General features: G+C 42.3%; 1 protein-coding gene across 1 annotated transcript in view; it reads right to left on the bottom strand.

Moving 5' to 3' along the window:
* The window catches only part of LOC119655047 (sodium-dependent nutrient amino acid transporter 1-like), a 28,173-nt gene extending 4,833 nt beyond the window's left edge, over positions 1–23,340 (bottom strand). The window contains exons 1-6 of the mRNA XM_038060734.1: positions 22,994–23,340; positions 22,771–22,867; positions 22,433–22,703; positions 10,733–10,952; positions 3,065–3,335; positions 2,900–3,003 (exon numbers count right to left, since the gene is read on the bottom strand). Coding sequence (XP_037916662.1) covers positions 2,900–3,003; positions 3,065–3,335; positions 10,733–10,952; positions 22,433–22,703; positions 22,771–22,860 — 956 coding nt within the window. The 5' untranslated portion in view covers positions 22,861–22,867; positions 22,994–23,340. The remainder of the gene's footprint in view (positions 1–2,899; positions 3,004–3,064; positions 3,336–10,732; positions 10,953–22,432; positions 22,704–22,770; positions 22,868–22,993) is intronic.
* Between the last annotated feature and the right edge of the window lie 1,862 nt (positions 23,341–25,202).

Below are 25,202 nucleotides of genomic sequence, written 5' to 3'. Positions count from 1 at the left end.
ATTTCGATTATGTGAATATGATGCTACCCGTTGCAACAAGAGGACATCGCCACCGAAGATGTGATGTCCGATGCGTCCATAAGCGGGGCATTCACATAGCAAATGCTCCGCGGATTCCGCTTCCTCATTACAGCAGGGACACGTATCATCTTGAATAATTCCTATTCTGAAAATATTCCCAGCTACTGAAATTTGGGTGTGTCAGAATGCCTACAATACTCTTGCAAGTCCTCATGCTTTTTGACAGGATAAACTTAGCGGTATACATCTTAATTATGCTTTTCTTCTTCTCCTAGTCCTTTCTAAAAGTTAAGTTTCACCAAGGGTGGAAAAATTGTTGGCCATGTCCGTGTTTAGCCTTTTTTCGGGGAGAATTTTCGAGATATGGATATGGAGATATTTCGAGATATGTCTGGCAAACGTGGACTTTATGTGTTGGTTATTCTTATTTTTAGCGGAATCGCCTCCTTTATATGTCCTAACACCACCTCCTTTATATGTTCTATATAACTCTTGTTGCAGGCTAGGCAGTAAATCTTATAAATGCGTTTTTTCATTACATTCTTTTTGTCCTTGACTGATTATAACCAGGTCCTAAGTAGATATCCCCTGCTAGTCGAAGTGACCCGGAATCAACGTTTGTGAAGCCGCCTTTTGATGTTCTGCGTCCGAGCAGGTCAATGTTATCCATTGCCTAGGTTCTGTGCTCCCATGGGGTTTTGAAAGTTACTGTCTTGAGGTTCTGTTTGATCCGGTTTTCGACGAAGTTCCCCTTGTATCTGTTTTTGTTGACTATTTCTAGGATGTAGATCATCTCTTCTCTTCGTTGGGCAGTGTTGTGACTATCTTGTGAATCATAAAGTTTTATGCCGCCGTCGTATGGTGAAACTCGTGGTTTGGCGTGTATATGATGGTTCGTTGTGTCTGGGTCCTGTAGATGTCGAATTCAAAATCCCTTCTTTCCCGGATTATTTCTAAGTCCAGGAACGGTATCTCCCCTTTCTTTCCGATCACCATAGTTAACTCAATGCTCCTGTGTGCCCGGTTGAGTTTCTCGAGGATCGTTCACGCTCCTTTCATTTTGATGATTGCTAATACATCGTCCACATATCTGATCCAGAATCTCGGGAGTGCCCCAGCTTCCTCGAGGCCATTCTCCAGGTTCTACATGAATATCTCGCATAGCAGCGGTGAGAGGAGGTTACCCATTGCTGCCGCGGAGGAAAAAAATACGTTTAGCCAATAAAAAGGAAAATATCTTGAAAGGCAAATTTTTCACTTATACCAGATGTTTTAAAGTAGATTAAATGACGCCATGGTGAAATTAGTTGCAACCCAACACAATTTCTGAGCGGTAGCGAAAAATATCAACCATACCTTCAACATTTCGGGCTTGACGACTGACCGCTGTGATTTGCCATGCACAGGATGGAGGTGGGAACTATCGCAAGAACACTATTGTAATTAGGCAAGAAACATTACTAGCCTATTTATATTTAGAGTAGACATTTTCTTTCTAAAATAAAACCAAAAAAATATTCTAGCACAAATTGAGAGCTCGCAATAAACAACATTGACAACAGTACGACTGGCTGGGCTTTTGACTTGTTCTCTTCAGCTAATCTCGTCGGTAAACAAAAACAATTAAATTAAGTAATAAAAACTTGTTGTTTCTTTTTCGTTGGTGTGGGTATTTATTCTTGCAAATACCGATATTTCGGGAACCACTTGTTCCCTTCATCAGTGCTAACAAGTTTCGACGGTATTTGCAAGAATAAATACCCACACCAACGAAAAAGAAACAACAAGTTTTTATTACTTCATTTAATTAGTCGTTGGAAACACCGCATAATTTCACTCTGAAAAACAATTAGTTTTATTAATTTTAAAATCGTTGGAAAACTTTCCTACTAACATACCAAAAGCACTATAACTGAGCCAAGATAGACACGTCTGATTTTTCTGGCCACTTACTGAAGCCAATCCAAAACAATATATGTAACCTTCGTGTCAGTTGTCTTTACGACAAACGCGGCGGTCGTTACGATTTCTGAACTTGATAACTTCCAATTCGACCATTTAAACCCGCACTTTCTGGTATTCATCGATCCTTTCAAGCCGCTGCTTATAATTTGTATTAGGAAGAATTACGTAACAGCTTAATACATTTTTTGATGCCCCATTCGGGTTGACCATAGTCAACCGCGGAAGCAGAGTTATCCCAAAACCTGAAGATAAGTGCCTAAGTTCATTGCGCAAATCCTCTAGAAATCTACATAAGTGTAGCTCCACTGAAGTGTCATGTGCTTGTATGAAAACAGGCATACAGGGTTCGGGAATGGATGGTTGGTCCTTTTGGACATTTGAGTTTCTTGGACGTCATTATCGAAATTTCACGTTCCTTTATCAGATTCAATCGCTGGTACTAGAACCTGGCAACGCAATATTGCAGAAGATTAAGCAAACGAATGCGACGCTAAATATTAAAATAAAAACAAACGGCCCTATTATGCGCGAGGAGCCGTGGAAACTTGATCAGTTGTTGACCTGAGTGCCGAGAGAGGGAAGATCTACGACGGATCATAACCTCAATCGATATTTCTCTTTTCGCAGATGTTAATGAGGCGCAACCCTTCAGGCTTTCTTCCCATTTCGGCACCTTCCGGAAATTGTGAGATGCTTGAAATTGTACAACCTACTGGATCTGCCTAGTGTGGTAGACATTATCTCCAAAGATTTTGAGACGAGTTTTGGATGAACATGGTAGGAGATCCACAGCGTGGCCTCCAATAATATGAAGGACTCTAGTTTTTATACCCATTGTTGTCGGTGTAAAGAGAATATAATATCCTTGAAATAGTGCCTACTATGAAATACGAATGAAATACTGTAAACTTACCTGTAAACATCGTGTCCAAATCTGTTGTATGACGAGTACATAATGATGTTTCCAAAGCATACTGACAGCGAGAAAAACACTTGCGTCACTGCAGCATACCAAACCTAAAAACCAAATTTTAATTAATCTGATATCGTTGAGTTTTAAAAATTAAAATTGTTATACTTGTGGATCCAAAATCTTTTCCCATTGAGGTTTGATAAAATAAACAATTCCATCCGATGCACCAGGTAATGTCACAGCCCGAATTAATAAGATGAAGAGGACGACGTAGGGAAAAATGGCAAGAAAATAAGATGCCTTTCCAGAAGTCCTAATGCCACGGATGAGTAGCACACAAACAATAATCCAGGATCCAACTAAGCAAAGTACAAGTTTCCAGTTAGGAGCACCAACGCCTTCGTCAAGAGTATCGACTTCTTTAAGTACTTCTTTCCTACATGGAAAAAGGAAGTGTAATTTTAAGGTTTGAGAAAAAAATTGTGATTATCCGTATCATATTTATACTGTATAACCAATCCCGAGTACTACAAAGTCCAGTCATCCCCTAATTTTGGAATTTTATTTGGAACGGTTTAAGGTGTTTAAATATTATGAAGTGTTAAGTTTTAAGCATTATTTGACCAGCAGAGTCGATAAAATTGGTCTAATTTTCAAGCCCAAAAGCTTAATGAAAGCAAATGAGATGGCTCACAAATTATCACAAAACGAAAATTATACTGAAAAAGCAAAGATTAAAATTACCTGTAAATAGCAGTAGGAGTATATAGTAGTACATAGTTTCTAAATAACAAAAATTCTTAGAAATGTTAGAGTAATAGTAGCGGAAAGAAGCAAAAACCATTTTTGAACTCATTTTCATTTTAGATTTATTAAGCTCATGAGGATGGACTATTCCGTAGTCTACACAATGATGAAATCTATGAGCGATACCATGACCGTCCGGTTGTGAATAAAATCCGGCTCAATAGGTTACGGTGGGGGGGGGTCACTTAATCCGTATGGATGAGGATGATCCAGCCCGGAAAGTCTATAAGGGCAATATCTATGGTAGAAAAATAAGACGAGGCAAACGCTGCCTAAGATGGAGCGATGGCGTAGGTCAGGACGCCAGACAGCTTCTGGGGATATCGAATTGGTGGACCTCGGCGCAAAACTGGGATGTCTGGAGTTCTTTATTAAGGCGGGCCTAGACTGGATACCGGTTGTTGCGCCGTTGATGATGATGATGATTAAGCACATAATCTAAAGAATGGTAAAAACGATTAACAAAATAACTACAGAAAGATATTAACAAGTCGGGAAACCGGAAGCTGGACACTTCAGGTATGAAAGCTTTTGTTTGCTTCTGAAGTAAGTATATTTGAGTGCAGAACTATCCCATTTGTACGTAGCCCGTAATGTATATATTAAGCATTTCCAACTACTCACTTTAACGTAATATTAATATTTAGTATTTTTGGGTTACTGTAAATTTACACGGAAAAGACAATTTTGAGCTACCGTAACTTTATTAGTAACAGTACGATTTTGATCAAAATTGCGGATATCATCATCATCATCAACGGCGCAACAACCGGTATCCGGTCTAGGCTTACCTTAATAAGGAACTCCAGACATCTCGGTTTTGCGCCGAGGTCCACCAATTCGATATCCCTAAAAGCTGTTTGGTGTCCTGATCTACGCCATCGCTCTATCTTAGGCAGGGTCTGCCTCGTCTTCTTTTTCCACCATAGATATTGCCCTTATAGACTTTCCGGGTGGGATCATCCTCATTCATACGGATTAAGTGACCCGCCTACCTTAACCTATTGAGCCGGATTTTATCCACAACCGGACGGTCATGGTATCGCTCATAGATTTCGTCATTGTGTAGGCTACGGAATCGGAATCGTCCATCCTCGTGTAAGGGGCCAAAAATTCTTCGGAGGGTTCTTCTCTCGAACGCGGCCAAGAGTTCGCAATTTATCTTGCTAAGAACCCAAGTTTCCGAGGAATACATGAAGACTGGCAAGATCATAGTCTTGTACAGTAAGAGCTTTGACCTTATGGTGGACGTTTCGAGCGGAACAGTTTTTGTAAGCTGAAATAGGCTCTGTTGGCTGACAACAACCATGCGCGGATTTCATCATAGTAGCTGTTATCGGTTGTGATTTTCGACCATAGATAGGAGAAATTGTCAACGGTCTCAAAGTTGTATTCTCCTATCTTTATTCTTCTTATTCTTATTCTTCCTGTTTGACCTGTGCGGTTGGATGTTGTTGGTTGATTCGTCTTCGGTGCTGACGTTGCCACCATATATTTTGTCTTGCCTTCATTGATGTGCAGCCCAAGATTTCGCCCCCATTGCCGCCTGCTCGATCTGGATGAAGGCAGTTTGTACGTCTCGAGTGGTTCTTCCCATAGTTGGGTGGACTTAAAGAGGATCGTACCTCTTGTATTTACTTCAGCATCACGGGTCACTTTCTCGAGGGCCAGGTTAAAGAGGACGCATGGTAGGGCATCCCCTTGTCATAGACCATTGTTGATGTCGAATGGTCTTGGGAGTGATACTGTTGCTTTTATCTGGCCTTGCACATTGGTCAGGGTCAGCCTAGTCAGTCTTATCAATTTCGTCGGAATACCGAATTCTCTCATGGCTGTGTACAATTTTACCCTGGCTATGCTATCATAGGCGGCTTTAAAGTCGATGAATAGATGGTGCAACTCTTGTCCATATTCCAACAGTATTTCCATCGCTTACCGCAGAGAGAAAATCTGATCTGTTGCTGATTTACCTGGAATGAAGCCTCTTTGGTATGGGGCAATGATGTTCTGGGCGTATGGGGCTATCCGGCCTAGCAAGATAGTGGAGAATATCTTATAGATGGTACTCAGCAACGTGATACCTCTCTAATTGCTGCACTGCGTGATATCTCCCTTCTTATGTATGAGACAGATCGGATATCATGCTTGATATTATACTCGTAATCTATATTACTGCAAATTTTTGCGACTCTTGGGTAAACTTAAGGGGGGGTGTTTAATCAATTTCCTGAAAAACATATCAATATGCTATTTTTAACTTAATTTGAGTAGATATCAATATGGAGAATTTTTTGAGGCCTGGACAGCGTATTACAAACAAGACCTTAAAAAAGTTGCAAACCCAGTTAAAGCAAACCCAGTTCAGTCCCTCACATATCACTGAAAAAAATTTCTGGTAGCCATAATCCAATGCGTAGAACCACGCCACAACCTGAGGAACACACAGTCGCGAGAATTTACCGGAAAGATATGGGAAGCTGAATTGGAAAATAAAAAAATAATAGCTCGACGGTCCGCGTGGAGCCAGAAAAATCTCTTCTTAAAGAGGGTAGATTCACCATGGTTCACATCCATAAGCGATCCTATCCTGTCTCTGATGTTGATGAGTCCCAGCTTTTCGGATCTCTTCTATGCCATCGCATCTTGTGACCATTAAAATTAAAGATATTTCTTTATCATAATGTGTGACTCCAATAGGGAGTTAGGGGGAAGAGGAGGATGGATCCTCAAGAGTTGGAACGTGGATTGAAATTTTATGTGGTTCAATTTCGAAAATAAATTAAAAACAAGTTGGGAAACCGGAAGCTAGACACTTCAGGTATAAAATCTTTGGTATTTCTCTATGTGTCAATTGCCCCTTTTTCCAAAAAGCCATTTACACAAATAATTTGATCTGGAAAGCACTGTAATGATAATAGTCAACCTCATACGCTTCACCGCTTGGAGTTCAATATTATTATATTAGCAAATGTAAAGAAGTTATCCTATAACAGATACAAAACAGGTCGAAATACCGGAAGCTGGTGCTTCAGGTATAAAGATTTTCTACGCGTATTCACACAAAATGTAAAAGTTTCACCTTCTATAACTTTGTTAATAATAGTTAGATTTCCTGTAAACTTATCTAAGTGGCAAATTTGTTAATTAATGTAGTTCTAACATGAACTTAAGAGGGGTTTCCAGATGAATTTCTAAACTATGCTCATATACTATTATTAACTTGTGTGTAGTATCGGAATGGAATGGATTTTGAGGCCTAGATTTCGTTTAGATGCACTACTATGATTTTTTCAGATTTTTCGGTTGGATAGGTTCTGAGGACGAGACCTGTTACCCTTTTTGAGAGTCATATTTTGACCCCTCGCTCCCCTATGTTTCACCCGATATCAAATAAGGAACCAGTTTCGAAAAGTACTAATTGAGCCCTTTCATTTGATACACCACATTACCATATTCTGTGGGAAAGAATTTAAATGAGTCCCTTGCATGTAGCTGTTTGTAAGACAGATTGCGCTCTGAATCCACTTAACTTAAAGGATCGATCCACAGTTAGATACTAGACAGCTACCTCACTCCCCCTTGCCCCTCAAGGGGGGAAATCAGTGCGAGTACACACGATTTCAAATTGTTTTGCCCTTGAGCATGAGCGAGATGTACCGAAAACCCGATCAGCTGTGTTTGACAAACCGCCTGGACTTGCCAATGTATTGGTGAGATTGGCAAGTTTTTGCTTATGCATAAGTGAATACGTGAAACAACTTTTTGCTATATGGGTGAGCACGCCGTAGTACCAGAATAGCAAAAGCTCGCCGATCTCTCTCTTGCCAATACGATTTGACGAAGATTATACCTTTTCCTTATTTAACGTCTCTGATGTGTACAGATAAGCTTCTGCAAGCACATTCGTAAGTGGGGTCATTTTAGTGTGGATACTGCCTATAGTAGATCTACTGTGCCTCTGAGTGCGGTGAAGTCGGAAGTCAAAGGCAATGCACAGCAAACACATAAATTGCTAGTGGCAGCCATTTGTCGATTTGCATTTGTTGAATAGATGGCTGTGTGCTGGAGATTTCTTCACTGAGACGGAGGGATACATGTGTGCCATTCAAGATGGCGTGGTCGGCACCCAAGTTCATAAAAAGCTCATAATGAAAGAGCGGGTGGAGAACGACCAGTGGAGAATGTGTAGTTCGACGTTAGAGACGTTACACCATATCATTTCTGGCTACACTGTTATGGCACCGGCGCAATATATGAAAAGGCACAATGCTGTCGGTAAGGTGATTCACCAAAATTTTGCATACAACCATGCATGTATTGAGACTGAGAAGTTCTAAGTTCTAACCGATCTCCACATACTGTACAACAAACCTGAAGTGCTGTTAGTTGACGAGACGGGTGGTAGATGTAATACGTGGAGAAGAAGGTTAAATAGAAGAGAAGGAATATTTTGAAGCCCGGTATGGATAATCGGCCTGAGTCGTAACTTGGTGATTGGATTTGACTCCCAAGGTGGCTGCCACCGGCAGTCGATTCGACGTCTAGGTTTTACACTGATCGGGAACATGACTCAGCCTGCTGCAGTTATTATGTCACAGCCTATAAAGACCCCTTCAGCAGGTTCGCATAGGCAGCGAATGAAATGGACTGACAAAGTGAACACATCTGTCAATGGCTGCTACTAAGAAGTTACAACGGCAAGTAGTATAACATAATCATCGCCATTGTTACTCCAAATAGTCGTGTTTCCTGCAATATGTGCACGTGATCAAAGGGAGATCAGATCAGAGGGAGCTTGAGGTTATCGCGAAAGCTGACAACCAAGAGTTGTTGCGAGCTAAAGTCGCTGCACCAACAACACCACGCCGCAATGCGGGCAATGGTTTCAATATTCGCAGAGGCACTCCTCTTCACCGTCAGGTCAAAATCTTCGCTGAAGTTTGGGCCGGACATGACGACTACTAAGAAAAGAGCCCAAGCGGTCATGAGGTCGCCCAGGAGTCTTTCTATTCTGCGGAGCATATCAGCGAAAATAAAATTAAAATTTTAATATTGATATTTTAATAGATTAATAGTTATTAGAACAGTAGTGTTAAATTTCCACAAAGGTAGCCGCCACGTGATCGTAACAGGCAACCTTCTGATAACATATTGTGACGAAAATCACTTTGGAAAATTATGTGTGACGCCAATGTAAATCGTAAAGGTCCAATCGGTGTCAGCAATGGGATTACGTAAGGGAAAAACGTAACAATATTAATATTAAAGTAGTAATTTTATTTTCGCTAATATAGTCCGTTCTCCTTAACAGTGAAATTATGCGGTGTTTCCAACGATTAATTATTTGAAATAATAAAAACTTGTTGTTTCTTTTTCGTTGGTGTGAATGTTTATTCTTGCAAATACCGATATTTCGGGAACCACTTGTTCCCTTCATCAATGCTAACAACTTGTTATGAGCTTAGGTAGAGGCGTACTGCACTTTGCGTGCATAAAGTTGACACGCTGTCCTTGCGTTCGGCCGTTTATAAGGCAGCTTTTCCGCAGTCTACACTTAACATGAAGAACCGATTTTTCAATCCTCTGAGAAGTCAGATACTTGTTGCGTCAACGATGGTTATCATAACCTTCCGCCGTAAACAAATATTTCATAAAGGCTTTAAAATTCAGTTATGCGTTTAGTCTCCTTCATTATCAAAAGCGCCGGATCCTAACGGGGAAGAATTAGGTTCCATAACAAATTCTGCCTCAAGTACAATCGGTGATAGCACTCCATTATTGATTAACTAATGTCTTTTCAGCAGCGAAATTATTGACTGTCTGGCAAGTATTTCTGGTCTAGTGACTTATCTGGCACCCTGACTAGGGCAATGAGTTGGGTTAGGTTGAGTTGAATCGACGTGGTAATTACATGTTGGCAATGTGACGGCTCCGTACTGCCAAAGCTTGGGGTAAAGGTGCTGCGTCAATGGTGCGAATGAAGACGACTAAGATACCAACCTCTTATGCAAGCTCACTCGCGGGGAAGAAAGCTGTTATTTTCTTCGAGAAGCGATGCTACGAATTTCTCTACTTTCAAATATTTTCAACAGATTTACCTTAAAATATTTCTTTTTTTTTCCTTCTTTCTGTTTTTTTCCTTTGTTTAACTCCAAGATTTGACTCGAATGCTTTTCAGTTGACAACGCAACGCCGAATCCCTGGTACTGAAAACGTTTTCCCCGTCATCTCTTCGTTGACAAGTTGGTCCACCGGAAACGAAGAACCCGCTATCCTCTGCCTTATATCACCGGTCTCCCATGTTCCATCAGGTTATCAACCAATCATCTAAATTTAAATATTGTGAGGTCAGGATAGGATATGGGAAATTGGAAATGAGATAGTGGAAATTATTAAAGATGCTGGGCAGTTGAAAAATGGGGTACGTTGCGTACAATCAAATGAATTCCTCCCCAGCCGACTCAAGACAATAAGGAAATAAGAAAATGAGCACGTTGTGAAACCGCGGATACTACAAGGCAGCTGGGTTTTCGCGACCCTCTCGAGAAAACACAGCTGAGGACCAACAAAGACATGGCTGCTATATGATATCGAGCTACTTCAAAACAATATCACCAAATACCTGTAAATCGAAGTGTAAATGTCGAAGCCAATCTAGCTGAATAATGGCCGGGCACTAGAAGGGTAATGCATGTCGGAAGAAAATAATACAATATTGCATAGCATACAAATGATTTGAAATTTGTCGTAATTCTTCATGCTTCTTTCAATTACCTATAAATGTTGTAATCGCGTTTAAACAATTTTCTACTTATACAGTCCATCTCATTGTGATTTTCAAGCGCTTTGGTATCGTCTCAGTTTAACTATCTTTGTCAAAATCGGCACAATTGGGTTCAAAACTAAAAGGACTTCGTAAACTGAAAAGATAATCCCATCACCAATAAACACAAATTTATACATACTTACGTGTATTTGTGAAACCCACCACCGAATCATTTTCGAATTCAAAATTTGCCAACTTACAAAAAATACAATTCCGCAGAAGTTACTTTTTCGATGGGGTCAACATTTCTCGTTTGATTTTCTAGGGACGAAATACAACTTGGACCCCATTCTTCTCGGCATATACTCCATGGTAAGATTTTTGCGAATGATGCAAAAAAATAATAGATTGTAAGCGCCATCAAAGATGCATAGTAAGTCGTTACCATGGATGTCGCTATAACTTGACCAACGCCAATCCCTACAGGATATTAGAAGAAAGAATAGTATAGCATAAAAGGGTTGTAATTTTAATTATAAGTAAAAGGAGAACTAGAAATCAATAAAATGCAAGTGTTTTCTCAACAAGATTCAATGGGACTGCATATGACTTCAGGGGAAAATTAATTTGAAGAATTATCAATAAACTTTCGGGTTTCCATATTTTCAAAATTAAAATTGCATCACTCATTACTCTTACTGTAATAATTGAGAATTTGGGACTAAAGTTCAAGGCTCCACTCCGGCTATTATCTCACCAAAACAAATTTTCATGAAGACTGTTTTGAATGCATTATCCTTGGAAAGATGAATTGGATATCTAAATTGCCGTGAAAGCTTTGGTCTTGATAGCACCCCAAGGCTTTAAAGGTTAGTGCTTCCACTGCTTCAGGGTAGGACATATGGCTTAAGATTGCTGGAAGCCTCGAAAATATCCAGGTTGTCCAAACTTCTAGAGGGAGAAAACAAGAAGATAGTTAAACCATCGACAAACTAGTAGCAGTCAGTTTGAAAGACCATGAGCTGACTCCCACAACGGACTGCCTCCGTATCTCCGTTTCCCAACTTGCGCAGAACGTCAACAGCCTAGTGGTAGATGGAACTTTTAAAGGACGAACTTTTACAATAACATTGGATATAGAAGCATTCTATCATCCGCCGCAAGAATTCATCTGAAGACCGCCACTGGTGAAAATACACCATTATGGCAATTGTGAAACATGAATTTAGAATAGGGAAAATTGTTGACGATAGAATTCTGAGCATGGATTTCATGGTAAGGATCCTTAGATCTAGAGTAACAAATTTCAGAACACAGAAATACCCTTGAATCTAAGCTGTGGAAAATCGCTTCTATTATGCATTGTTCTAGGTACCACGGAAGCCATATTGTGGATAAAATTGAGTTGAGATTCTGGTGTAGGTTCATTGTGGTTAGTCGAGGTTGATAGGGAAAATATACTTACTCGAATTATTATTGGACGAACCTTGGTTAAAAGGAAGAAAACTAAGAGTTGTAAATTTGGTAATACGCAAAAACTGTTAAAAATGAAACAATTATTCCATAAGAATTTGCAACTATAACTGCCATAGTTAAAACTGGATTATTTTCAGAAACCAACGGTGGTACAACTTGCAATGATAAAGTGGGATGGGCGATGATCAAAAGACCTTCCTATGTGGAGATGACTAAGAGGAGAGCTATCCAGAAAACGTAAAACTATGGCGAAATTGATCGTGAAGGTCCGCCTGCAAATGATGAAATTCCATCGAAGTGCACCTTCGACACGCACTTGCATGTCTCTCTGTAGGGGGAAGGGGCGGTCCTTTGAAGACTTCGATCCCTCACATATCATCATACAAAATACTACGTGTCCTTTTAACCGATACGTTGGTCCACACCGGAACCTGAAAATTTACAAACAGGGGCATCCTCGAATATGATACCCTGAGGATACTGAGGCATGGCGGCAACTTCGAAGGGCACGGTTCACAATACATTACAGGCAGGAGAAGTAGCGAGCGCGGCACTCGAATCCGGACTTTTATGGTTCCACGCTGATGGTCACGGTAGGTTCGCGGTTCGTGGACTTTCGGGATTCGGTGCGGACCAATGCATCGGTTGGAAGGACATGTGGATATTTGTATGATGACACGTGTATGATGCCATTCCCGAGCCTGCCAAGCATATGTCGACGGGACACTTCGATAAAGCTTCAGTATTTGCGGGTGAAGCTTCACGGTAAATTTCGCAATTTTTTAGGTTTTTGGGATAGCTTTCCCCTCTTGGTCTTCTCCAGCTACTCACAATGGTCTTTTGATAATTGCCAATCTCCATTTGTGTCATTACAAATTTCAATTGTAAAGCACAACTTTGATACTGGTGAAACGTATCCGATCCGTCAAGCTCCCAAATATTACCACTGGCAAAGCGGATGAAGGGGGAAATGTTGATAGAAAAAATGCAGCAAAGTGATTTTATTGTGCCATCAATAAGTCTGCAGAGTTTCCAAGTTGGGCTTGTGAAGAAGAAAATTGGCGGTACTCAGTTCTGTATAGGTTACAGGAAGAGAAACGACATACCGATAAGAGATAGTTACCCATTGCCTCGAAACCATGATACTGTGAACACATTTTCCAGTTTTTTATCTTGGACCTTCAAAGCAAATACTGGCAAGTGGAATTATACGAAAAGGATCCAGATAAAACTGAATTCAGCATTGGTAATGGATGCTGGCGAGGTTAGTGAATATTAGTACATGTGCTGAAAGGTTTGCAGTAAAAAACATGCATACTGTACTTGGACAACATTTATGTAAAGGAAAAAGACTTCGAGAGCTACCTGGAGAACTAACGGGAAGCGCCACAGCTAATTCTAGAAGCCGCACATGGTAAGCGCAGAGAACTGCTCACTGTTCCAGAAAGAGTGAGGTAATAATGGTTATAAAATTACAGCGGGAGGCATATGTACCAACGAAGAGAAAATTGTAGCAGTTAAAAGTGCGCTAAGATCCAGTACCGTACACGAGCTAAGAAGCTTTCTTGGCTAGTCTACTTATAATCATGCCCAGCTTTAAAGACGTTGTAAGCAGTTTGCATGAGCTAACGATGAAGGGTCGTAAATATGCACGGAGTAAGGGGCAATGGGAACCACTTTTGCAACTGAAAATCGATTTTGCAGTATATTGATTTTGGCATGCCTTATTCTGGTAAAGAAATTCGTGTTGTTCCGAGATATCCTGAAGGGAACTATGGTGTCGCGTGAAGATTATTCGTTGCTAACCTATTACTGTGGCTGGTTTTAGTAGAAAAACCACAGGTCTACTTGGAAGAAAGTTTCAAGTGAAAGTCTAACCACATAGGCTTATTGTGCTCAAAAGCAAAGCCTCCATCTCCAGATGAATGTCTTTACCGTGTCTGGGAAATTCGGAATGAAGAAACTTTACAAAAGCTGATCATCGTTCTAAGGGCGAAAATAAATGACATTATTAAAGAGTACCTAAATAATAGTGGCGAACACCTGGGTACGACCAAAAGCGCTAAGCAAATTAGGCCTTGATTTTACTGGGTCGGATGCCAACAGCCCGTGGCCGACTGGGTAGATCGTGCGTGTAACGTATATCCGTTATACATGTGCTCGTCGTTATCGACTATTTTAGCAAATGGTCAAAAATGTACCTAAAACCTGGCCGGTTTGGAGTTCTGCTTGAACTAAATGCAGACCAAGAGAGGAACTTCAAGTCAGAGTTTTTCAAAAACGTACATATGTTAATTATTAGCCATCCGGGAGAATAGAATAACGAAAATACATGATCAATCATATAGATTGTCGACAGATTTAATAGAACATTAGAAGAACACCTTAAGAAGGTATATGCCAAGGATCAGAAGAGCTGGATGAAGCAATACCACTTTTTTGACAGCATATTGATCAGCAATTCATGGTGCAGTCTTAAAAACCCCACCGAAAGCAAAGTTGATACTCAGTATTTCCCAACAAACGTGAGCGTTTACAGCTCCCATCTTTTCGCGAAATTTGGTGCCGCTACAACAGTCTCGGAGAAAAATGCGTGTGACGGATAGGCAGGCAGACAGACGAACCTGTGAGGAGTGGCCAGATCTTCCATCAAGTGCGACCCCAGCTGACGGGTTGAGGCATACCTATTGTAGTGTAAATATGTGTTCATGCACTTTTCTTTTCTGACTGTGCATGGGCTGTGTTTCCTCATCTCAGGTGCAGGGACCAAAATCGCTTTAGGAAGGATACCCAAAACATAAATCCACCACGGAAGACGTGAGAAAGAGGAAAATTACGGTGCAGGGGCTCGGAGCTGGCTTTTGGGAGTGAGCAGGCGGGCTCCCGGTCGTCGATATCCCTCGACCGCAGTGCCTCGGTAGTGGACAACTTGGCCACCGTGGTATTTAATACTACAAGTGTTTCAAATTTGGAACAGGAAGTATTCAACCGAAGTACCACTCTAAAAAGGGCACCAGTAACAAAATTGAAGAAGGATGACGACAAAAACAGCAATAACGCCAACCGCACATATTCAAGGAGGACCAGCTGGAGGTACTTCAGGACCAGGAAAAGGATCCATTCAGAAGAGGCTCGTCAACTTTGAGATCTTCGCGAAAGCCAACATGAAAAAGATAAAACGGAGAGAAGGTCAATGAATGCCAAATGTAAAAGACTATTTAAAAGTACTAATGCGGTTAGGACAGAGGAGTTACCCTTCACACAACTTCTGAGCTGTCCGAGTTTATCAAGGACAAGCACAACGTGCACCATAAAAAACATGGTGGGGGCTATTAGAGTGCTCTACAACAAATCACAGCAGTAGGAACATAATTCCAAGGGCAAGTCGAAATCTGCTGCCCCAACGGTGTCATAGGCGACCCAAGTGACACCTAATCTTATTGCAATCAACCTGCCACCAAACAAGATAATTCGGGAAAAAGATGTGGATCCTCTGGAAAATCAGCAGGCACCTAAGAGGAAAAAGGGCATACAAATAGATGCGAAAAACAGAACTAAATGCACCGAAGTGGAAAAGCAGGTCCCCCAAGTACGAGCTCCGGCGATCGAATCGGCAAAATCCAAGGGTAATGAAAACGGTAGACGGACTAAGGTAGTTAATAAAAAGGCGAAGAAAAAGACAAAAGTGCAAATTCGACCAGAAGCAATTGTGATCTCCAGCAGCGGAAGTTTTTCCTATGCGGAGATACTGAAAAAGGTCAAAGCTGACCCCGACATAAAAAAATGACGGAAATGTCAGCAAGATTCCAAGGACTCACAAGGGTGACCTCATATAGAAACCGTCACGGTGGCGTATGGGTTACAGATTCGACTGATGGAACGGCGATATGGGCATGCAGTCGGCAAACCACACAATGTACTGGAAGTCAGACATACAGCGGCTTTGTGTGGGTGAAAATAAGTATATGTTTACAGCTTTTACGCCCCACCAAGTCTGATACTGTGCGAATTCGAGGAAATGCTTGACAGTATTGTTCTCGACGCAAGGGGTCGTAGTCTAAGGGTGATCGCTGGTGACTTCAATGCTTAGGGCCGTGAATGAGTTAGCAGAGGAACAAATGCAAGGGGCTGCAGTCTACTAGACGCTTTTGCACAGTTGGATATAATTCTGGCCAACGAAGGTTATGTAAATACCTTTAAAAAAAAGGGGGGGAGGGATCTGCCTCAATCGTAGACCAAACTTTTGTCATCCCTGCACTGGAACGTTGTATGTCCTAGTGTGTGTCAGCAAGGACTACACCCACAATGATCACCAGGCAATCTTCTTTGAGCAATTGGTGGAAACACCGGGCAAGAGAGCATCATGTCCGAAACCGAGGAAGATGTCAGACTGGCCTGCTAAAGGTCTGGATAAGCAGACCTTCATAGAGGCGTCGCTAGATCAATCTAACAAAGCAGGCGTCTCTACGGATAGAGCGGCTTATGTAGCCCAATGCATCGTCAAAGCGTGTGGCTCATTCCCCCAGTAGAAAACCAAACTACTGGTGGAATACTGAACTGGGGTCAGAGGCTAGTAGGCAGAATCGACCAACGGAGGAAGAGGAAATGCTTTAAGAAACTCTGTTCGGAAGCGTACGTAAACCCGTGGGAGAGCGCCTATAGAATTGTGATGGGGCGATTCAGAGGCCGATCATTTCTGTAGATTACGTGCCCTTCACTCTTGTTCAAAATTGTCCAGGGGTTATTCCCTCAGCAATAGGAGGGCACAGACCGCTTCAAGCGACCTCTGAATGTCACCAGTCACGAGCTCCTTCGCTAGAATAGGAGATAACAAAGGTCCGGTTGTGATGGCGTGCCGAATAGGGTCCTTAAACTTCCCATGAAATCCAGACCGGACATGTTCGCTGAGTATTTCGAAGCGTGCATGTCCGAGAGGATATTACCTGCATCATGGAAGTGACAGAAGTTAGTGCTACTGCCTAAGACTGGCAAACCTCCAGGTGAGCCAACCTCTTACAGACTTAGGGAAAATGCTAGAGCGGGTAATCTATAATAGATTTCTCCTGGTTGTTGAGAGCCAGGGAGGCTTCTCAGATATGGATTCTGTAAGGCCAGATCACCCATTGGTGCCATCAAAATGGTTACTGGCTTCGCCGAAGATGCAATCCACGAAAAGGGTAGTATTAGCAAATATTGCGTGGTGGCGACCCTGGACGTGAGAAATGCATTCAATTTGGCCAATTGGAACTTAGTATGGGAGTCTCTGGCGAAGATTGGTATTCCCGCCTATCTTGCAACTATTGCCAACAGCTATTTACAAGAACGGAGGCTTTGGTACAATACTGATGACAGGAACCAGGAGTACATTGTCCCTGCTGGTGTCCCACAGGGCTCCGTACTAGGCCCACTGCTGTGGAGCATCATGTACAACGATGTACTTAATCTTCCCTTCCGAGAAGCCACGATGGTGGGTTATGCCGAAGATATAGCGCTTGTTGTGGTCGCAAAGCATCTCGAGGATGCTGAGTTATACTCATGCGAAGCAATCAATGCTGTTAAGGGTTAGATAGCGAGTTCTGGCCTGACACTTGCGGAGGAAAAAATGGAAGCGGTCCCTTTCACCAAGCACCGTAAACGAAATTATGCCCGTATTCCAATTTGGAATCGTATCATCATTTCTAAGCCCGCGATCAAATACTTGGAAGTGATGATAGACGGGAAGCTTAGGTATAAGTGTCCGAATAGCTAGGCTGTCGTACGGAAGGTCGCGGTTCAAATCTCGCTAGCGGCAGTGGGATTTGTATCGTGATTTGACGTCGAATACCAGTCGACTCAGCTGTGAATGAGAACCTGAGTCAAATCAGGGTAATAATCTCGGGCGAGCGTAATGCTCACCACATTGCCTCCTACAGTGTTATGTAGTGTACTGTTACGGTCTTGAATGAAGTGCTCTAACACATTTCAAGGCCCTGATCCAATATGGATTGTGGTGCCAACGATTATTATTTCCGAGTTATCACAATCTCGGCAGATGCCGGATTTTACCTTTATTTAGGCTCGGACGATCCTACCTGCTTAAAAACTAAAGGGGCGCTGGTGGTGGTGGCCGGTGGTAGGTCAGTGGGAGAATCCGTCGAGTACTCCCCGCAACATCGAGCACGTATGCAGAATAGTGTACTTCTGCATGGTTTGAACCAGACTGTGCGAAAGTCCCAGGACATCAAGGGAAGCCGTGAGGGATTTAGGTACAATACCTGTAGCTGACAATATTATGGGAACTGCAACATCCCGCTCGAGACGCCAAATTTCTCTGATTTCCCGAGCCAATGGCTCATATTTCACCTTCTTCTCCACGTTTTTCCGTTCAATGTTGCTATTATGGGGGATAGCAACATCAATAATATACGCGGAGCGACCCGTCTTGTCAACTAACAGTACGTCAGGCTTGTTGTGTGCGGTATGGCGATCAGTCAGAACTTGCCGGTCCCAATACATGCTGTAAGCAGAACTATCAAGTACTGCTTGCGGCTCGTATCGGTAAACCGGACATGTCCCCGTGATCAGCCCATGCTTGTATGTAAGGTTTTGATGGATAACCTTACATACAGCATTATGCCTGGTGATGTATTGCACCGGTGCCATAACAGTACAGCCAGAAATGAGATGGTCCAACGTCTCTAACGCCGAACCACACATTCTGCACTGGTCGTTCTCCACCCGTTCTTTCATGATGAGCTTTTTATAAGCTCGGGTGGCGACCACGCCATCCTGAATGGCACACATGAACCCCTCCGTCTCAGCAAAGAGCTCCCCAGCACACAGCCATCGACTTCCATTAATCGATCCGCTCTTGGTCCGACTTCACCCCACTCAGAGGATTGAAAGATCGATCCTTCAAGTTAAGCCGTATGCAAGGGACTCGCCGGCTCTTTGCTGTAAAAATAAGCGCGCAGCGAGTCGACTTGGCGATGATGTTGTGCCGCCACGTCAACCACGCCCCTACCTCCGATGTCACGAGGCAGGTTCATCCGCTCCACGGCAGACTTTGGGTGATGCATTCGGAATTTGGACATAGTTGTCTGTATCCGCCGCTGGACGTTTTCCAGGTCGGTCTTCGTCCACGGCAATATTCCGAATGCATAAGCCAGTGAAGGGATAGCGAATACATTCAACGCACTTATTTTATTCTTCCCCGAGAGATGCGATTTCAGCACCAGCTTTACACGTCGCAGGAATTCGGACAGCAGAGCATCCCTCAGATCACCAACTCGAGCATGGGTTCCTTGCAGAATTCCTAGGTACTTGTAGAAGTCTGTCTCGGTCATAGCTTCGATGTGGAGGTCACCAATGCTATGTCCGGCATGCGGCTCGTGATGACCTTTGCGGATGGCTTGGATTCGACACTTGTCCAATCCAAACTCCATCCGAATATTACGGCTGAACATGTCTATTATTCGCAACAGACTTCTAAAATGGTTGTCAGTACCAGCATACAGCTTGATGTCATCTAAGTACACCAAGTGTGTCAGCTCGCACTTAGCACGTAGGCAAAACCATGCCCTCTAGCATCATTCAGTAGCCATGAAAGGGGGTTCAGTGCCATACAAAACCAAAGGGGACTCAACGAATCCCCCTGGAAGATGCCCCTTCGTATACGGATGGGCTCTGAGGTATTAGCACCCTCAGATGTACGGACTAATAAGGTGGTATGCCACCCTTCCATGACTGTCGCCAAAAACTTTATTAGTTTCGGATCAATGCGATACAGATGTAGGATGTCGATTAGCCAGGTATGCGGAACGCTGTCGAAAGCCTTGGCATAACCGATATAGCAACTGAAGAGGTTTCTTTGGCCTCTAGTTGCTTGTCCTACAACTACCGAGTCGATAATGAGTTGCTCTTTGCAACCCCTTGACCCAACTCGGCAGTCCATCTGCTCCTCGGACAGAATGTTGTTGGTCTCGAGGTGCGCGTTGATCCTTCCACTAATAGTGGACGTGATGAATTTGTAGAGGGCTGGTAAGCAAGTGATCGGTCTTGTGTCTGCGGGGTCCTGCACCGTGTCCTTCTTAGGGATCAGGTAGGTAATCCCCGCAGTGAGGAAAGGTGGAAATTCCTCCGGCCGACTCATGACCTCATTTATACTGCGTGCCAACCGACTGTGTACGCTGGTAAATTTCTTATACCGGAAATTATGCACCCGATCCAGACCTGGGCCCCTCCAGTTAATAGAGCTGTTTATGGCTCGTCGAACTTCCTCTTCGGTAACATCCGCGAAATTCATGCCAGGTGTATTGGCATGGCGGATGCCTTCGGCGGTGATCCACTCAGCATGCTCAGCATGCTGGGCAGGTAACCCCCAAAGTCCACCCCAATACTCTTTCGCTTCCGTCACCGAGAACTGTATTGTCTGGGCGCTCTGTTGGGATTCGTTGAGAGATCTGAAAAAGCTCCGCTGGTTCCTCGCGTATGTTGCATTCTGGACACGTCTGGAATAACTTTCGCCATACCGTCGTAACCGACTGCATATGACAGAAAGTTTCTGTTTTAATGTGTCCAGAATTTCAACAACGGGTGTCTCACAGGGGATGGCATAGTTCCGGTAAACCCTCTGCACTTTGTTTCTCACCCGTCGGCAGGCATTGCCAGTGCTGATCTGAATCAGTCTAGCAATGTCCTGCCTTAGTGAGTCCCGTCGACGTTCCAAACGAATTTTCCATCGTGGATCTCTTTTGTCACTCAAACCAATAACACGAAAGCGAATCTTCTGACCGTGCAATCTGATAGCCGCAACTGCACCACAATACACAAGTGATTGTAGTTGCAGCAGCGACATGTCAGCACACAGTCGAGATGCAATCTCATCATTGATTTGAGATAGAATTCCCGGAGTTGCTGGAGATGCATAGAGCCTGGGAATGCCTGGTCTATGCAAAGGAGCCATATCCAAGAATTCTATACACGCTCTTTGGAATTCGTCCCGAACCTCAGCGGAAACCTCAGCTGGACGGTGGAGAAGAGTGCTTCGGCGAGTACTGAAACTGTTACCTGCAGTGCGGCGTGGTGTTGTTGATGCCGCCGCCTCTGCCCCCATCGACTCTCGGTCACTAGTTTCCCCGATGACCTCAAATCGAACACGTTCCCTGATGGTGGCCGGGATTATGTCGCTGCGAGTAATAAAGCGGTACTGGTCTGCGACTCGCTGCACAGTCACGTGTGCGAATTGCGGGAAACGCTCGACGAATCTCTGGTTATTATTATTATTAGGTATAAGCAACACGTGCAGTATGCTCATGACAAAGCACCCACTGCAAGTGTGGCCCTGGCAAGGATCATGCCAAACGTGGAAGGGCAACGGCATGCTTCCAGCTTGCTTATAGTTAGGGCAGTGAGTTCGATTCTCCTCGATGCAGCTTCAGTTTGGGGAGTGGCATTCCAGGTTACATTTAACGCTAACAAACTGAGTTCAGTCTACAGAAGAACAGCCCTAAGGTTGTGCTCGGCATTCAGGACTGTCTCAGATGATTCAGCATTCGTCATCTCGGGAATGATGCCCATTGACATCCTGGCAGATGGGATGACGAATATATACAATGCAAAATCTGTCTCTTCTTTATTGCAGACGAAGAACGCCGAAAGGGTGTGATGTCCAAACTGCAATGGAATCCTAGAGGACCCAGAGCACGTATTCTTCTACTGTCCGAGTAGAGAAGAAAGGACGAACCTAGAGGAGACTCTAGGACAGGTGCTCGTACCAGAAAAACTGTGCAACTCCATGGTCGCATCTATCCAAAACAAACTGCGAAAAGGCAGAGGAGACTAGAAAAGTGCGATAACGTACGCCGCGTAGAGACGAAAGATGACCAAGCTAAAGTGAGCTGACTCCGCCTCGCGATGTAATACCTTACGTCTTTTGAAAATCTCCGCCTCCTCAAAAAAAAGAAGACACACAGACAGTAAACCGATTTTAATCAGGTTTTGTTTTGCACAAAACCTTAAAAAGGGGGAATCCCCAAGGCAACAATCGCAATGCGAAGGACCATAAAGGATAAAATACGTCGTCTATCAGAAATAACAAAACTAATTGGGCAGACTGGCATCCTTCAAACGGTCCTGTAACTGGAACGATCCTTTTTCGAGACCAACAACTTCAGGTAGTAGGCAGTGTAACAAAAATCACCTCGGAAAAATGTTTTAAATCCATTGAAATTTGCAGTAATGACAATTAGGCAGGAAATCAACAGCCGGATAAAGCTTATTGGGCTGTTGATGATAATGACACCGATCGCGGAAGTCCCTAGGTTTCGAGTAGGGGGGGCTGTGGCAACTTCAGGTTTTTATGTTAACCAGTGCTGAGCCTCGACATCTAACTAGACATACACATAGGAATTACGTACAATATCTTTTTTTTGAGAAAACAATTGCGTATTGAGATTGCAGATCAACGTCAAAAACATATGACGCATCAAATAAAATCTACTCACCTCTCATTGCTGGGCACAAATCAAATACTTTCACGGATCCGCGACTTGAAAACTGTCCTATCAGCATCTCCAAGTAATAAATAGGCTTACCAACTAGAAATAATACTATCAGATATGGAATAACGAACGCTCCACCACCATTCTCTAAAGCTGTGAAAGGAAATCTCCATATATTTCCTAACCCAACGGACATTGCGATGCAGGATAAAAGAAATTCGATATCTTTTCCCCATAGATCACGTTCTTTGCGATTTTGCTCTTTTGATGGTTGCTGAAAACACGAATGTAATCGAAACTGTGATAATTGCAATAGATGTGTGATATGTTGAGTGTTTTACCGAATCATTAGATTCCTGTGAGGAATCTATGTTTGCGGGAGAATGACTTGGATCATCTCCCTCAAAAGCTTTGTTATCATATGCTGTCATAGTTTCTCTGGAACAGAGAAAAGTTTTTATTTTTTTCTTTAATTTTATTTTTATTTAGAATTATTTTATTATGTTAGTTTTTCTTAATATTTTGATTTTAATGTTTTGATAATTTAATAAAAAACATGCTCACAATTTACACCAACTACTCCTTATAAAATTCTTTAAAATAAATAATCAATCAGGGAAAATTCCACGCTTCCACTTTATGTTTATAATATAATTAAAAACAGAGTGTCTTGTTAATAGGTATCGCATATTTCACTGCTTTTTCAATTCGGGGGTTTTCACATATTCGCGCACTTCACTTCTCTACCAGACAATCATGTAATCAACTATCATAATTATCCGCTTATATTTTCAACCGTTTTTGATGGGAAGAAGTACCACCTTCAGAACGAGTGTCACGACAACATTTGAAATCCAAACGATATACTGCCAAGAAAAGATACGGTCCATTTCATGATTTTTGTAACGATCTATAATTACTTAGTGGGGAACAGAACAATAATTTGTTATCATTTGAAACAATATCTCAAAATGCGTAAGATAATCTTTTGTTGAAACACTTCATTTGAGCTGCAATCCTTGGATATGCCCAACTTAAAAAATAAAAGTATCAAAATTCTTAGAATAAATACGTTGTTATACTTTTTGTAATACTTTTTTGTGATACTTTTATGAGGATATAATTGATTCTATTGTTATGGAATGCACATTGATAAGAGAATACCAGACGTAATATAAAAATAATCTTGTATTTTTGCTGTAAATATTTCCGTACAATAGATTTTTAATCGATATCTGGACTGCAGAGTGATTTAGCGCCTGTAGTTCTCTCAGATATCCACTTTTCTCATAAATTATTGATATAGTAAAAGATTGGTTTCGAAGTGTCATTCCACCAAAAAAATTGATTTCTGAATTCCAGATTAAGTTTCCGTTTGTCATGGTTTTCACTGAATGCCATCCACCAATCTTTCACAATTTTAAATGTGTGGGGGTAAAGGCTATAAATCTTAATCTGGACAAGATTGCAATAATCTTGATGTCTCTTTTCTAATTACTAACCACCATATTTCTACGAATATGTGTATACCTGGAATTGCCTTCACCTGGAATGATTTACAGTTTCGCCTTAACTTTGAATTTTATTGAGAATAAAGTCAAAGAAAAGATTAATATCTCCATATTGTTTTTCTACGGTGTCCGCAATTAAGATTTACAAACTATGTGACCGGAAACCGAACATTTAAGGATTACGAAAATATTAGACCTAACTCTACGGCAGACAGCAGGGTTATGATAATAATAACCGATCGGACAACAGAGTAATTAAATCCTAAACTTTAAAGCGTTTTGGAGAATTTGGTACGCTGAGAGGCAGCTTAGTCAACTGATATCTGTTATCCAACCTACAATAGATTTCACTTTTCCACTTTTGAACCGCGACCGTACGCTGGAGGTTTTCTGCGCTCTAGCCGCTGAATCATTTGAATATGTAAACAAGTACGGAAATTAGAAGCTAAAAGCTTCTGGTATAAAAAGTTTTGTATCTCTGTGAGTAACTTTCGATGCAAGTTCTTCCATTTGTACTTAGCCAAATATTCCTTCTAAATTCAAAGAGATATGAAGAAGAAATAATTATTATGTTCATCCTGCTAAGTAGACATAGCAGTTACTACTGAATAAATACTTATGCGGACACTCAGGTTTATGGGACTGTCCAAGCTGACCTAAGGCCGTCGATATCCAACGATCTCAGTGCAGTGGCTACAGTGGCATCAAATGGTTCAAGCGCACGGGAGGAAGTAGGACTGGCTTCAACGGTAGATCCGTTCAGAAGAAACTCGATTCTTTGTGGTTCCCTACCCTTACGTGCAGAAGCGCTCGCGGTTCAAAAAGCTATCCCCAGTGGAAGAGTTTTGCATTATGGGCCGAAGCAGTTGCAGGATACGGTAAGAAAAAAAAAACAGATGTGAAAAGAAACGTTTAACCACCCGGACAATGTACGATGCAGGAGTCAACCGGAAGCTGTCTTCGTCGCACTGGGTAATCAAATCATGGAGCTTGGTAAAATTATCAAAAAATCCCGAAATATTCATCATAATCTAAGCGCCTTGACAAGAGGCGTCAGGTTGGCGTATGGGCAGACTTAGGCTGCATTAACGGCGAAACGGATCAATATGACGGCGAACCCCCAAAGAAAAAAGGCGCAATTCCCAAGAAGTGGTATAGGAGGACGGTTGAAGCTGTTGGCGAAGCTTATGTAGTCGCAATTCCGAAAAAAGGGAGTGGACAGTATAACGAAGGTAATGTTAGTCTCATTAGACACTCCCAGA

This window comes from Hermetia illucens, chromosome 4 (assembly GCF_905115235.1).
Source record: "Hermetia illucens chromosome 4, iHerIll2.2.curated.20191125, whole genome shotgun sequence".
Classification (NCBI taxonomy): domain Eukaryota; kingdom Metazoa; phylum Arthropoda; class Insecta; order Diptera; family Stratiomyidae; genus Hermetia; species Hermetia illucens.
Note: the sequence above shows the minus strand (reverse complement) of the source record. Positions and strands in the feature narration are given on the sequence as shown.